The sequence below is a fragment of the Lactuca serriola genome, chromosome 2 (assembly GCF_051521515.1).
Source record: "Lactuca serriola cultivar US96UC23 chromosome 2, Lser_US96UC23_V15, whole genome shotgun sequence".
In the NCBI taxonomy this organism is placed as follows: domain Eukaryota; kingdom Viridiplantae; phylum Streptophyta; class Magnoliopsida; order Asterales; family Asteraceae; genus Lactuca; species Lactuca serriola.
In genome coordinates this window covers 159,987,153-160,003,739 of record NC_136409.1, presented here as the reverse complement: position 1 = coordinate 160,003,739, position 16,587 = coordinate 159,987,153, and the positions used below count along the sequence as shown (strand labels likewise).

The 16,587-nt window shown below is 35.7% G+C and overlaps 2 protein-coding genes across 4 annotated transcripts; one reads left to right on the top strand and one right to left on the bottom strand.

Annotated features, from left to right (window-relative positions):
- Positions 1 to 225: 225 nt before the first annotated feature.
- Positions 226 to 4,197, top strand: LOC145087175 (transmembrane 9 superfamily member 2-like). The gene is made up of 7 exons (XM_079025088.1): positions 226 to 436; positions 1,082 to 1,122; positions 1,217 to 1,799; positions 1,880 to 2,017; positions 2,098 to 2,254; positions 2,324 to 2,808; positions 3,766 to 4,197. The coding sequence occupies exons 1-7, from the start codon at positions 279 to 281 to the stop codon at positions 3,983 to 3,985; spliced, it is 1,782 nt and encodes a 593-aa protein (XP_078881214.1). The 5' UTR covers positions 226 to 278; the 3' UTR covers positions 3,986 to 4,197.
- Positions 4,198 to 13,557: 9,360 nt separating this feature from the next.
- On the bottom strand, positions 13,558 to 15,264 carry LOC145087174 (TPX2 (targeting protein for Xklp2) protein family). Of its 3 annotated transcripts, XM_079025086.1 has the most exons (6): positions 15,135 to 15,264; positions 14,924 to 15,022; positions 14,609 to 14,755; positions 14,405 to 14,464; positions 14,147 to 14,241; positions 13,558 to 14,066 (listed from the first exon to the last, which is right to left on the bottom strand). In XM_079025086.1, exons 1-6 carry the CDS (start codon positions 15,165 to 15,167, stop codon positions 13,955 to 13,957), a joined length of 546 nt encoding a protein of 181 aa, XP_078881212.1. In that variant the 5' UTR covers positions 15,168 to 15,264; the 3' UTR covers positions 13,558 to 13,954. The 3 variants fall into 3 exon arrangements, with proteins under 3 accessions (XP_078881212.1, XP_078881210.1, XP_078881211.1); XM_079025084.1 differs by having other exon boundaries at positions 13,558 to 14,241; XM_079025085.1 differs by having other exon boundaries at positions 13,558 to 14,241; positions 14,924 to 15,013; positions 15,135 to 15,263.
- Positions 15,265 to 16,587: the final 1,323 nt, after the last annotated feature.

Here is a 16,587-nt window from a genome sequence, read left to right as displayed (position 1 = left end):
TCTCTAAAATGATCCATCTTATTGCAATTCGTACCAAAAAACTATGAAGTTGTTTATGAAAGAATGCATGAGATCGATTAAAACGCATGATTAAAGATGCTGGTCATTAAAGTATAGAAACAAAACGTGAGGGACCATTTATGTAAAATTTAATTTTTCGAAAAGTACACGATAACCCCCTTCAACAAACATTGCCGGAGTATATAAGGTACCTGATATATGTTGACATACATGTAAAAGATCGCATCTACTGGTGTCCACTGTATCAGACGTCTAAGATGGGGAAGAAAATGTCGGTGGTACGGTGGTTGCTGGTGGCGCTACTAGTGGCTTTTAGCATTGAAGAAGTTCAATCGGATGCCTCAGATCACAAATACAAATCTGGTGATGAAGTCCCAATTTACGCCAATAAAGTCGGTCCTTTCCATAACCCTAGGTAGGCATTATCCTCTATATGTAGATTGGATCTCTGTCTTATGCGTTTTCTTCTTCACATTATGTTTCTTGCTACTGCTTGCACTGACTTAGTGGATCTATTTTGATAATTAGGGTTTCTGTGTCTGTAGTTTGCTGGATCTCAGTTTCAATTATGATAATCAGGGTTTTATTTGCTTAGTTCAAAGTTTTATCGGCTGAACTTTAGATTGGTCGATGATCGTTCAGCTAATTCGTGTTTGCATTGTAAGAAAATACACAAAGTTATGAGCAGCTTATAATGCACAAATTAAGGGGAGGAAAAGAGTTGGGTAGTTAATTCGTTAGCCAAACTGAAATGAGAGATAGGACTGCACTATTCGTAAGGGAAATTTCAGAAATCTGTATGCAGAAAACTAGAAATGGTCCTTGATGAACTTTCTCATGTTATTGAGTGTCTACAAAGTAAAATTGACATGACATACAGAAAGAATAGGCCCTATAACTCTTAGTTAGAGAATGTGTAGGTTTAGGATTACTCATTTGTGTGTATTCTATGAAATGCATTTGATTTCTTCAAATTTGAAGAACCTTCAACTTATTCAGCATATTCAATCTATATGCGTGCTTCTTAAACCTCATTTCCTCACTTTGTCTTCTTCTACAGTGAAACATACCGCTATTTTGATCTACCCTTCTGTTTACCAGGTGCTTATTTCTTATTGTATCATTCTTTTGTTTTTTGTTTCTTTGACTTACTGTTCTTGCCATTATACATAACTGATGCAAATGATGATTACAGATCATTTAAAGGAGAAGCCAGAAGCTCTTGGTGAAGTACTGAATGGAGACAGATTAGTCAGTGCCCCTTATAAGCTTCCATTTATGGTTGAAAAAGAGTCAGAAACTGTTTGCAGAAAAAAACTAACAAAACAGGAAGTATTGAAATTCCGAAGTGCTGTTGCCAAGGACTATTATTTCCAAATGTACTATGACGACTTGCCTTTCTGGGGCTTTCTAGGGAAAGTTGAAAAAGACAAAAATGACCCTAGCGAGGAAAGATTTTACCTTTTTAAACATCTTCACTTTGAGATCCTCTACAACAAAGATCGTGTCATAGAAATAAACGCGAAAGCTGATCCTAATGCTGTGGTGGATCTCACTGAAGACAAAGAAGTTGAGGTGGAGTTTATGTATACAGTCAGATGGAAAGAAACAAATATTCCTTTTGAGAATAGAATGGAGAAATACTCTCAATCTTCTTCACAACCACATCATTTGGAGATTCATTGGTTTTCAATTATCAATTCATGTGTCACAGTTCTCCTCTTAACCGGTTTTCTTGCCACTATTCTAATGCGTGTCCTCAAGAATGACTTTGTTAAGTAAGGAATTATATCATTCATTTATTTTACATACAATTCCTTTTTTTACCCCTTGTTAATCAAATTATTTGTGAAAAAAGGTATGCTCATGATGAAGAGGCAGCTGATGATCAAGAGGAGACTGGGTGGAAGTACATTCATGGTGATGTGTTTAGGTACCCAAAGTACAAGTCTTTGTTTGCTGCTGCCCTTGGTTCTGGAACCCAGCTATTTGCTCTGTAAGTAAAGTAATTATTCCACATTTTTAGTGCAATATTTAATTCTCAATATTGATAACTTTTTTTTTTTTTTTAATCAGAGCACTTTTTATCTTCATACTCGCACTTGTTGGTGTATTTTATCCATACAATCGAGGAGCTCTTTTCACTGCACTCGTTGTCATATACGCGCTTACATCTGGAATCGCAGGCTACACTGCATCCTCTTTCTACCACCAGCTAGAAGGAAGCAACTGGGTACGATACAAATTTACCAATATACCCTTTTCTTCATTTAATTTAAAATCTAACATCTCGCATCAACAGGTAAGGAACCTACTGTTAACCGGATGCCTCTTCTGTGGGCCCCTCTTTCTAACCTTCTGCTTCCTAAACACGGTTGCAATCGCATACACAGCCACAGCTGCACTACCCTTTGGGACAATTGTAGTGATTGTTTTAATATGGAGTTTGGTGACATCACCATTACTTGTTCTCGGGGGCATTGCTGGAAAAAACAGCAAAGCTGAGTTCCAAGCTCCTGTTCGCACCACAAAGTATCCCAGAGAGATTCCACCTCTCCCATGGTACAGAAAAACCATCCCTCAAATGGCCATGGCTGGCTTTCTCCCTTTCAGTGCTATCTACATTGAGCTTTACTACATCTTCGCCAGTGTGTGGGGCCACAGAATTTACACCATTTACAGCATCTTATTTATTGTTTTCATCATTCTCTTGATCGTCACTGCCTTCATCACCGTTGCTTTGACTTACTTCCAACTTGCTGCTGAGGATCATGAATGGTGGTGGAGGTATGTCGAGTTTTTACCTTTTGAATCTGTACTTTCTCAAATATATTTACATTTTTGGTCCCTGATTGTTGCAGATTATTGTCCCAAAAACTTATCTTGCAGTTTTGGCCCCTTTTTTGTTTGTTCCAAGATTGACTATATTTCAAGTAAATTACGTTTTTGGTCCTTGAGTGGTGCTGATTTTTTTCTTGCACTTTTGGTCCAAAAATGTTTTTTTCTTTTCCAGCTATGGTGTCCTTATTTGGGATTTTTGGTTGCTGTTCTATGAAAAATGAACAGAGTAAATTACATTTTAGGTCCCTTAGTATAGTTAGTTTTTTCAGTTTTGGCCTAAAAATGTTTTCTCTTGTAGTTTTGGTCCTTATTTGAGGTTTATATAGTGGTTTTGGACTTTTGGTCCTTGTTCCAAGTAAAATGACTATTTTAGGGACCAAAATTGCAATAACAAGTATACTCGTGGAGCAAAAATAGTCATTTTACTTTGAGCAGGGACCAAAAACATCACATGAATCTCAAATTAGGACGAAATTTGCAAGAGAGAACATTTTTGGACCAAAATTGCAATAATAAACTATACTTTGTGAATAAAATGCAACTCGTTGGGACCAAAATTGCAAAAATCAGCCACTCAGGTACAAAAATCAATATTTTTCTTGGAATAAGGACCAAAAAGGTTGCAAGAACGTAAAATAAGGCCAAAACTGCAATAGAAAACTTTTAGGGACCAAAATGAAAAAGTCAGCTATACTCATTACTCAAGGACCAAAAATGTAATTTAACCTTGCAACCAATATCACAAAAACGAGAGATACTTAGGGATCAAAAACAGTCTCAAATGAGACAAAATTGCCATAGAAATCTTTTTGCGACCAAAACTGAAAAAAACTCAGGGACCAAAAATGTAACTTACTCTATCATTTATTTACACCTTTGACTCTATTTGTGAATTTTTTTCAGGTCTTTCCTATGTGGAGGGTCAACGGGTGTTTTCATATACGGGTATTGCTTGTATTACTACTATGAAAGATCAGACATGTCTGGATTCATGCAGACCTCTTTCTTCTTCGGTTACATGGCTTGCATTTGTTACGGCTTCTTTCTCATGCTCGGCATGATCGGTTTCCGTGCCGCCCTTTTCTTTGTTCGCCACATTTACCGCTCAATTAAGTGTGAATAGAAAAGGTAACAAAAAGGTTGTTCAAGTTGTCCTCCTTCCAATTATGTTGATTAGGTTAATAAGATAAATTGATGTTTATTTTCTTAGTTTTAATGTTGTTTTTTTTTGGGTTGAAGATAGGAAGCTAGTATGAAAACTATACCGACTAAATTTTTGAGATATATATTATATAGACCTTTTCCCGTTTGAAGATGTAAAAGATCGTTCCTGTATGTTTGTCCTAACTGTAAAAATGTGAGATTCTGTAAGTGAGGTGTTACCTTGACTATGAAATCAATAGCGAGAGAATGAAAAATTAAAAGAACTTGGCTAAATAGAAGTGGGCTATGGATTGCTAATCAACATACTACTATTTTTTATCATACAATCAGAAATGAAGGACTATTTTTTTTTTGGGTCAACCCTTTAATGAACATTTAACTTTCCATTGATTCAACCTTCTTATAATCAACTTACAATGCATTCAACTCCTACCGCAACAATCTCTTGCCTCTATTCAAATTTCATTAAACTTGGATCACAAATGCCCTTAATGTCTCTTCCCTTTATTCAACAGTCTCTTGTATTTTTCTCTCTTTCCTTTTGCATGTCGGAAGTCTTATTTGGAAACAATTTTTATTGCCGACGTTATCCATTATCTCATTCTTGTGAGGCTTAAGGATTTGTTATTGTTATTTTTATGCTTATTTCTTATTCATAGAACACAATAACTAAATAAGTATACCTTCAACTGGGATAGGGTCATGCCCTCAAAGTGTCTTCGACATTGAGATTCAAGAATCCTACCCCAAAAACTTGGCCTTCCTTTCTATTGCCGCCATAACTTTCACAACTTACACATTGGATTCCTACAATACCCCAAAAACTTGGCCTTCCTTTCTATCGCCTCCAGAACTTTCACAACTTTCACATTCGATTCCTACAATTTATTAAATAACATGACTATTATTATATTAAAACCTGAGAAAATAAATAAATACATCAAACAAAATATCCAAAAGAAGAAAGATAACTTACACATATCATCATATACGTGTTGGTAATCCACTCCTCAGACTGACTCCCAATCGACTCTCCACCAACTAGCTCCCAATTGACCCTAAGGCTAACAATGACTCTCCACTCACTAGCTCCCAATTGATCCTAAGGCTAACTGGAGTGCTCAACACATAGGAGCTAGCCACATCGGCCAATCACTCTTTTACATGACATCGACCCTAAGGTTAATCAGAGTGCTCAACGCGTAGGAGCTAGACGCCACATCAACCAATCACTCTTTTATCGGGGTTAGGAAATAGTGTTCGCTACATACTCACCGGGAGCGAGAGAGATAGAGGGGGAAGAAGAGTGTAGAAAGAGGGAGTTTCTCTCTCCCTTGTGACTGTACATTGCCCAACTCAAGCCAAGTCACTACACTTGCATCTCACTAGGTATAGGAAATGGTGCTCCACTTGTGATGTGGTTGGCACATCATCTCATAGGAGCAACTCACGGACCACTCCGTATAGCCTAATCGATTCTCAACCTTCTGAACTCTTTTTGACGTGAGTATCTATATCAACTTTTGTCCATGTGGGCTTATGCACCATTGCCTTAGCGTACGAAGACACAACATATTTAATGTAGTTTATGTAAAAGTAAAAACAAATTACTAAAATTTATTAATATGATTAACTTACCAACTTCATACGATGTTGTTGGTGTTGTGATTTCTCGTTCCACTCCCGGATCTCTACCCAAGCCCTGGTTACCATACATATTCATATGACTTGTGTAACCACTTGAACTTGAGACCCCTAAACTTGTTAGAATACCCTAAACAAGGATTGTGAGTAGCAACTCACGTGTATGAGCGGGTTATAACCCAAAGATTATAGTACCTTGTTTCTTATATATATGTTAAAAGTGTATAGTTATGCTATGTGCATTGCATACTTCCTTTTGTCTAAACATTTATATTATGATATTGTAGATTGTTGCAAATTTGAAATATCTTTCTCAAAAGGGTTGGTCATAAGGACCTTGATTGTATTTTTGAAGCTATTATGGGGGTTTGACTTTGGGAATTAGAGGAGCACAACCCTCCATTGTGTAATGATACATTTACACTTATGTTTTGCTATTGGTTGTTACTTTTTCGGTGTTCAAAACATTGTTGAACTTGTAATATTTAGACCAACTTATTTATGCAAACTATCAACTATTTCAGAAGATTGGAAATTTTAATTGAATTTACTAAACTATTTTAAAATCACCCATGAGAGGGATGTTTTAAGATATCCGACCATAAACTAAAAAATGAATCCAGTTAAGTTGAAGATATATAGTCCCTTGAAGACAACAGACTAAGATAACAAACTAAAGGAATTTGACTAAAGATCAATTAAGGATAAAAACTGCTCTCAACAATGATGGATCTAGCCGAAGAGCATACATACCCAAAATTGATATGAGAATTTGCTAAAGCTTAGCTGAATTCTAGAAGACCTAATCCTTTTAGCTTAAGCAAGTTAAAAGAAAAAATGGGACGTCCAAAGGAGTGTTGGTGAGTTGTTTCTCACCTCTTTGCCGATGCTTCCTTATCATAGAAGTGTCGAATCTAACAAGTCTAACTATAAACATAAGGATATTGTTTTTTTTTTTTGCTAAGGATAAACATCACCTATTATGTCTAAAATGGTTTAGACTTTACATTCAAGTAAAACTATTTTATAGATCTTGCATAGTACTTGAAGATCGGTATTATTGGTATAAAACTTGCTAAACATATTAAATAGTGATAACATAGATATTGATAACGTATTCTCGTTATTATCTTTTCTTATTGTTTAGGATGTTTGTTTTGCTTCCTTATTTAAACTCTTGTTTTATTGCTTTTTGATTAAGCAATCAATAAAATCGAATTACTTCCATGATACAATCGGAATTCTAGATGGTATCAGAGCATGTTTTAGAACTTTGATTCAAGACCTTCCTTCATTGAACTTGAAGAATGAAAGGAAGCAGTGAACCAAAATACAAAGGCGATGCAAGGGAAGGTTCCAACACAATAGACGATCATAGTTCCCCCCTACTATCTCCTTCCTTTCGATTTCCCTAAACAAACTCCATGTTAACGAAGTTCTCACAGTCACCAATTATGTCGATTGGTCACAAGAGATTGAAAAATTTCTCTTCGCCAAGAACAAATTTGAGTTCATGGACGGGACCATCAAGAAACATGGGAAGGGATCTTCGAACTACATGCCATGGATGTGATGTGCAACGCCCGTAGATACGTGCTAGTCAATTAAATAGAATAAGCTATAAAAATTATTTTTTATAGAAAGTTATTTAGGATAAATAACCTTAACCAAAGTTATAGTATATGTGACAAGGGTTCCATACATGTAAAAAACGCTAAAATCCGATGTCGTATGAAGAAGTTATGATTTTTTCGAAGTTTTTACGTATCGTAAAAAGTGAATTTTTGATAGATTACTTTTAGCTTAAGTGATCTAAATGAAAGTCGTAATAGTCGTTAAACTGAGCGTGCACATATAGAACGCCCAAATATGACTTCGTAAGAGGAAGTTATGATTTTTTGAAGTTCCAGTGCAGCAGTATACGACTCAGAAACCAGTAGAGATCAGTTGATTGTTAGGAAAAACAAACTAAACGAGAGTTGAAGATCTCATCCATATGGTTCCGTCGTTATAAAGATAGTCGAGAACGAATATCATATGTGAAAATTATAAATTTTTAATGGACTTTAACAGTCTAAGCCTGTTAAAAATATAGCTTTAAAAATAAAGTTAAATCTAGCCGACGGAGTCTAAATGGAATTTTAGATCTCGTCGAGCGCTTTTCGGGGGTATAAAGAACGTCGAAAACGAAGCTCGTAGGAAGAAGTTACGCCATTTTTAAAAATCTGGAAAATCGCGCGCGCAAAGTGCACGGCACACGCCAATGACATGGCACCACGAGAGGGCGCCAAGTGGTATGGTCAGGAGCCGCTTCCTTTGTGAGTCACGTCGACGTACCCTTAATAATGCAACATGTGGTTTCGTAAGAGTGTGACACGTGTCACCTTCTAGAAGGAGGCGAGGTGGGCGAACGACGACACAACACGTGGCAGAAGCCCAATAGAGCCACTCAGGCCCTAGTGCGCGGCGCACATAACTAGAGTGCACGGAACGCAAGGTTTTTCTTGCTTATAAATAGCCGACTTTGTATATGCTTTCACCTCCACACCCCTACACACTTTCTCTCTCGAGCGATCTTACCTTTTAAGCCATTTTTCTCTCGTTTTTGACCTATAGCGAAGCCCTGTGACACCCCTGAGCACTCATCTGAGTAATGGCCTTCGAGTAGGAAATCCCGAGTCAGCATTCTGCCTGCTTAGATTCCAATTTTCATCAAGAACCTCTGTAAGTTAAGCTACACTTAGTTCATGTTAAGTGTAACTTTTAAATATAGTCATAGTCGTTATCATGAATCTACAATTAAGGTTTATCAGTAATTCCAAGTTATTATATTGGTTGCTCTACTCATGGGGGTGATGTCGATGCTGAATTTAGTGAGGTGTTTAAAGTGGAATTTACAAATAATATATTATGTATACCAAACAGACCCTACCTTCAATATGATCCTACCTGGTTATTCCTTATTTGGATCTTGAAGTAGACTTTGGGATTGTTGAGGAATCTAAACCCTTAAGATAATAGTTCCATAAAGTATGAAATTATACTAAGACTTAGCGTTATGTACATCTAGGTCTTTTGGAAAAAATGTGTAAGGCGAAGCTCTGCCTAATTCACCAATCACTAGACACTTTGTCTGGTGAGTGCATAGTCACTTTTATGAATATGATTTAATATAAGTATTAATTAAAATATTAAATATTTGCTGAAAGTCGTACGTGAATTATGTGCTTATTGCCTGGAATATATATATATATATATATATACATATATATATATATATATACACACACACACACACATAACGTGCCTATGTGCGAACCAGATATGGTTTTATTTTATGTCAGGATAATTGGATAGTATTATATAAAGATATTAAAACTAGAATTGTTGAGAAGATAAATGATTAATAATACCTAATACTCTTATGGAATAGATATACACTAAGATAGGTTAGTGTCACCTAATAATAGAGTTGGTATTAAAAGTTGGTTACATGCACTAAGCTACTGGAAATTGGTTGGATGCTGAGTGATTAAGAGACAACTTGCAATAGTATTCAGGACCATCATGTCTTTACGCTATAACTTATGTATCTGTATTGATTATGACATCCTTAGGTTTTTAACATTTTGGAAACAAACAATTGTAATCAAAATGATCTTTTGTACTAGGATTTTCCGCAAATATACACAGATGATTCTAAAAGCGTAAAGAAAAGTTTTAATTGGTTCTGAAAATTAGAGGATGTCACATGATACGATGCAATGAAATGCTAAAAGGGTGGCTTAACACCGCCGTGGAGAAGAGCATTCACAATAGTGTGAAGTACGCAAGCAATGCATCACAGATGTAGTCAGATCTGCTTAAGAGATTCAACAAGGAAAGCTCTCCTAGAGCATACAAACCGAAACCGAAAATTGCAGCAACTTGGCAAGATGGAGCCTCCTATCAACGTATTTCAAAAAACTCCGATCACTATGGGATGAAAGTTCATCTGTCTAGCTCTTCCCTCGTTGTTCGAGTGAAAATTGTTCTTGTGAAATTGGAAAAAAGGATAGACGATTTTCAAGAAAAGGAACTATTGTATCAGTTCCTCATGGGTTTAGATTCGGATTTCAATGTCATCAAAACACAAATTTTAGCAACCAAACCCACTCCAAATTTGGGCACTGCTTATCACCTAGTGGCAAAAGATGAAAGATAGAGGTCGATCTCAAGTGACAAGAGAGCTCAACTTGACTCCCTTGCGTTCAAGGCATTTCAAAGAAGATATGGAAACCTTAATGTGCATAAAGAAAGATGATTTTCAAAGAACGTTAAAGACAATAGAGAAAAAGAGAGAACGAGAATTGCACATTTTATGGGAGGAATGGCCACAAGAAGGAAGGTTGTTTCAAGCTAGTAGGATACCCAGTCCAGGAGAAAGGAGAAAGCGAAACCGAAGGCGGCAGCCTACACTGAACACAATTCTAGTCCCATACAAGAACTAACTAACGAGTAATATCAATTGTTTGTGAAACACTTTTCTAGCCCCAACATTGACGAGGTAAAGGGGCGTGTTTCCAACATGGCATGTAAAGCAAGCAATAAAGGTGATTGGATTATTGACTCAGGTTGCATCAAACACATAACTTATTTACCTAGCTTATTGGTAGAACAAGAAAAGAACTTTTTTGAGTCCCCAGTTGTTATAACCAATGGTGAATCCATTCCTATCAAAGGGAAATGTGATTGTACTCTCCCGGGGGGAGTAAAAGTGAACGGGGTTTTATGTGTTCTAAATTTCCAATGCGATTTACTTTCTGTTAGTCGTATAAGTAAAGATCTCCAATGTGTAGTAACATTCTTTCCTAAGTTTTCTATGATGTAGAGGTTACTAACGAGGAACTTGACTGGTGTGGGTAGATGTAATGGTGGATTGTAACGAATGAGGATAACCAAGGAAAGGAATGCTATGGTGACTGTCGCGGGTACTTATCACAAAAGATCGGGTTATAGCTCAAAGGAGAAGCTTTCTAGAATTGAGTAAGTTAAAAATAATTCCATTAGTTTTATTAATGAAGTTTGTGACTCTTATGCTAAAGCAAAACTTACCCGAAAGCCTTTAACTATTAACTCTATTAAAACCAAAGAAATTTTTGATTTGATATGTTATGATATATGGGGTGGGTATTGTATACCATCTTATATGAAGGCTAATAATTTCCTTAGTATAGTTGATGATTTTAGTAGAGCTGTGTGACATTTTTTTTTATCAAACATAAAAGTGATGCTAGCAAGTGTTTTGTTGATTGTCACAAAGTGATAAAAGTCTTATTTGAGAAACATATAAAAAGAATTAGATGCGACAATGACGGAAAATCGGAAATTCACCTCCAATCTTATGATTCAGTTTTATAACAAAGAAAAGATTTGATTAGAAACAACTTGTCCGCATACACCTCAGCAAAACGGTGTGGTAGAAGGAAAACATAGACATTTGCTTGAGACAGCTCGAGCAATTTGTTTTAAAGAAAACCTTCCAAATTTTTTTTTTGGGGAAAATGCATTCTAACGACTGCCTACATTATCAATCACCTTCCTTCTAAAGTCATTAAAAATAAGACCCCTTACGAAATCATTTGGAACCAAAAACCCCAATATGACCATATGAAAGTTTTCCGCTGTCTTGTGTATTACAAAAATACCGATACAAAGAGAGACAAATTTGAGAAGAAAGGGATGCCTAGTGTGTTCTTAGGTTATCCACAAGAAACCAAAGGATACAAGATTTTTCTGAAAATCATAAAGCTTACCTAACGGTCATTACCTCGAATAATGAGCTAAAAGCTTTGAAACAAGCTTCTCAGGATGAACGTTGGCGATAAGCTATGCAACAAGAAATTCTAGCTCTTGTGAATAATGGAACACGGACTCTCACTGATCTTCCAAAGGGAAAACGGGCTATTGACTCAAAATGGTTTTACAAAATCAAATATAAACCAACCGGCGAGGTCAAACGGTTTAAAGCCCGACTAGTCGCAAAGGGTTTCACTCAGATGGAAGGCGTAGACTATCACGATACTTTTGCCCCAGTTGTAAAATTTGTCACCATGCGTACTCTATTAGGAGTTACTGCCAAGAAGAACTGGTTCATACAATAGCTCGATGTCAACAATGCCTTTTTGCATGATGACATGGATGAAGAAGTGTATATGAAAGTTCCCCAAGGTTTTTCCAAAAAGAATGATACTCGTGTTTTTTCGCGTGTAAAAATCTCTCTATGGTCTAAAGCAAGATTCTTGGAACTGGTACCATAAATTGACAAAATTTGTTTTGAGCATAAGCTTTTGTCAGTCAAAGGCCGGTGACTCATTTTTTTTGCAAAATCGAGACTGAATTTACACTGCCATCTTGATTTATGTGGATGATGTCATTATAGTTGGTGATAATTTTGATCGGATTCAACAAACAAAAAGGCAACATGATGAAGCGTTTAGTATTAAAAATCTTGGACAATTAAAATATTTCATTGGTATAGAAGTGGCAAAAACTTCAGATGGCTTAGTTTCGAGTTAGCAAAAGTACATCTTAGACATTCTCCAAGATAGTGGAATGTTGGGTTGCAAATCGAGCTCATTTCCTATTGAACATAACTTGAAGTTAGATCGACGAGAAGCGGAAGCTCTGGTTGATGCTAGTCATATCGAAGGCTTATTGGTTGGCTTCTCTATCTTCAAGCTACACGTCCTAACGTTACATATGCCGTTAATTTGTCGAGTCAGATTGTTTGTTTCTGACCCTAGTCAAAGTCATATGCAAGGTATGACTAGAGTGCTAAGATACCTAAAGGGGACATCGGGTCAAGATATTCTTTTACCATAGACTGGAGAACCAATTTTCACTGCTTTCTGTGACTCTGATTGGCTCGGTTGTCCATAAACAAGACGTTATCGAACATGTTACTTACTTCTGCTTGGTGGTGCTCCAATTTCATGGAAAACTAAAAACCAATCCATCATTTCTCACTCTTCCACTGAAGCTGAGTATCGTGCTATGGCCCCGATTGTTTGTGAAGTTTTGTGGGTTAGATGGCTCCTCAAGGACTTACAAGTTTTCCTAGACACGTCCACCAATTTGTTTTGCGACAACCAGTCGGCCCATCATATTGCGAACAATCCAGTTTTCGATTAAGCACGTGAAAATGGATTGTTTCTTTGTTCGATAGCGAGTTGCTTCTCAGGAATTCACGCTAATGAAGATTGATCGTAAGATGCAAGTTGTAGATTTGCTCACCAAAGCTCTTGGTGCCAACCAACTTTAGTTTCTACTTGGCAAGATGTGCATTATTAATTTGAATGCTCCATCTTGAAGGGATGTATTGGATAGTGATAGCATAGATATTGATAATGTATTCTCGTTATTATCTTTTCCTATTGTTTAGGATGTTTGTTTTGCTCCCTTATTTAAATTCTTCTTCTATTGCTTTTTGATTAAGCAATCAATAAAATCGAATTACTTCCCTCATACCATCAGAATTCTAGAAAATATACCTTGATCACAAGCGTTGTATTTATGATATTTCTACTTGCATTTCGAAGCAAACTTAATTGTCACTTGTGCTTGAAGTCATTCACGTTATCTCTATGAAATAAGTGTTAAGGTGTTGTATGAGGTGAATTGTTTCAACCTTGTCTTTCAAAGTTTTCTTCCACAAGTCCTTGAGCTTTTAAACCAAAAAGTGTTTAACAAGAAATATTATTAACCATTGAAATTTATTGTATTCCACTCCTATTCTACAATTTGTATCCTTGTAGTACTATTATAGCCAAGTCCACATGGTCCTATCACTTTTCACAAGTTTGTAAAAAATGTTTGGTACGCAGTGTATGCTGAAACAAAGGGAGATGAGAAATAAAAATCCATAACTTTCCATTCAAGATCAATCAGTACATGATAACATAAAAGAAACCAAACCAATAGCAATCATCGAGGTGACCTAACAGTGATCGTTTGGGATTTAAGCATTCAAAAAAAAAAAAAAAAGTTGCCCAAGTTCGAACCTCACCAGCTTCAACCTTGGATGAATTGCTGTTCGGAAAAAAATCAGCCCACAAACTAACACTTTATTCTAGTTGCCACTTCAGATCTTATTCGACAAAATCCATCTTTATCTACTTTCTTTTGTTCACAAATTAAAATACCACTCTTCAATAAAGTCAAAACATCTCATCAATTGCAAGCAGCTCAACAGACATGGGCTGGAGTTGTACTATCCTACACGATCAATGATTGATGGTGGTGATCAACGCGCTTCATTTTCTCTGAAATTGTAGAATTCTTGCGCACAAGAGAAGCTGTTTCTATGCGTTTCTTGAGAACTTGACTTTTTCGCAGCTTTTGTAGGAGTTGTAGATCTGTAAAAAGGAAAGAAATTAAGTAGTCGAAGAAGATTGCGAGAAGATCAGTAAGAGATTTGTTAGTATTTACTGGTAACCTTCGTGGAAAGAAAGGCCTATCAAATAGAGGCATCAACTGAGCTCGAGGGATCATCTCCTTTCTTAACATTCGAACCTCTTCTTCCTCGATCATCTGGTTTCAGGTTTTCAATCAATGTAAATGTTCAAATGAGATCGTATATGTTTTTCCTGTTCTATTTATGGTAGTTCTATCTATATGTTGTTGTGCATCTGTGTATGCTTAACGACAAAATAAAGAAAGGGATTTATGTTAAATTTCACACGACTATACTTGCCTTCTGTATCTTCTCTATTTGCCTCTTTTGTTGCTCCATAAGATAGAGCTTGGTTGCAATCTGTATGCAAACAGTCTTAAACTTTAGTAAATGGATACAGGCGATACCCATTTGTAACCAAAATGTGGTCATAAATGTCACCAAATGTCATTAATTTGAAACCGAAAAGGACCTTTTCAGTAGGTTTACTTGAGCAAAACTCACCGAGTAGTTAAAGAAAGCACGTTTGACTGCTCTTTCCTTCGTTTGGAGTTTGACTTCCATGGATTTGGTGTTTTCTTTCGCTAGTGTTTGGAACTTGACATACTCAGGCTTCATATTTTCTTTTATTGATGTCTTTGTTGTGATAACCTGAACTAAGATAAATTCTTTTACTTCTAGTCGCAATAAATATTAGATACGATCACATTGGAAGTGAAGCTCTTTGTTTTAATGGCTCTTAATTAGTTCTTGTGATCAACATTTACATATAATAAATAAATCCAACTTTATTACAGCTACTCAATCAAAAAGTCATACCGAAGTTTTTGTTTTGATGGGAAGCGAAGAGGGGTCGGATTTCACAGGTCTTGTTGGTGAACGAACAGCATCACTGCTGTAAGAAGTATTCTTCACATACTTAAACCAACAACACGAAGGGAAACATGTTAGAATGTCTTAAACCTGGAAGAGAATTAGTAGATGGTGAAGAAAACATAAAGAAAGCGAATTAATGCATGATGATATTGACCTTGTGAGAAGTTTTTATTCTAGGGGTTTCCATAATGAGTGTAAATAACTTAAAAGAAGTTAAAGTTGAAGTGAAGTGAAGTGAAGAGTGTGTATAGTGTGTGTTATATATGGGAGTAGGGGTTGGAGATTTGTAGCCATCTGAGTTTCGGTGGATGTTGGAACATCATCAGCTTATTGGGAAAGTTGCATGCTTTCTTGCACCAAACTTTCTGATGAAACCCATCCTTCGTATTATTATGATTAGGACGAGGTGCATTATATAAAATGAAAAAAATCTTATCTATATGGATATTAATATTGCTATATTCGTCTTCCCATAGAGCATCAATTTGTCAGCTAATAGCAGGGGAAAAACATATTCGAGGAAGTTGCTTTTATTCACGAAAGAAACAAATACACATATACACATATATTCTTTAATTCTAAATTGAAGAAATCAAGAACATTGATTGCATTTCAATCATATATTTTCCACATTTTGATTATTTACTGCGTCATCTTTGTCAACATTTTATTTTTGTCCATCAATTTTGTAAAATGTATATGACGTTTTAAATTAAGAATTCTATTAATGACAATTAAATCCCACCAAAAATAAAATTGATTAAATTAGGAATTCTATTAATAACAATTAAATCTCACCCAAAAATAAAATGAAAAAAATTACCCCGCCCCACCCCTCATTATCAGTACCCCTACGCTATCTTCCTTTTTATTTACATAATCTATCTAACCTAAGTTTTATACTGGAGAAGAAAATGGGGGAAAGAAGAAATATAATACCTGTGGGCTTTGATTTGTGTGAATCAGTCTTGTGTTTGATCATCATAGAAGGAGGAATGATATAGATATAATTTTTTTTTGGATTCTACTTTAATTAGATCATAGTTTAGTTCGATTTTGGCTACGTTTTAGCTTATGCTTCTTTTATTATGTTTCAACTATGAAGTTCCAATCTATAAAACCTTCCAATTTAAGTTTAAATCGATAATGGTTATGTTTTTTTTGAATCTGCTTCGATTTTGTTCTTATGATCTGTATTGTTGATTTTGATTTTTTAAGTTATAGGTATCTGGAGAGCAAAATGATGGACACATCAGCACCACTACCTCTCATCCATTGTTTTGATTTGTAAGATATGTCCACTAGGTAGTGAATTTGTATATGCCAATTTTATTTTTTATTTTTACATTTTTGTATATGCATTTAGTCAATGATTTTGTTTGTAGCTTACCAAGTCGTGAATGAGAAGATATACTTGAGTCAATGTCTATAATGCTTTCACCATTCGATCCATTCCTGGATTTGGAGATGAAATTCAAACCCTTATACCAGTGAGTGATCCACATATCCTACAACTTAGCAAAACCCAGAGATGATATGTGTTTTGATTTATTGTAAAAAACATATATATATATATATATATATATATATATATATATATATATATA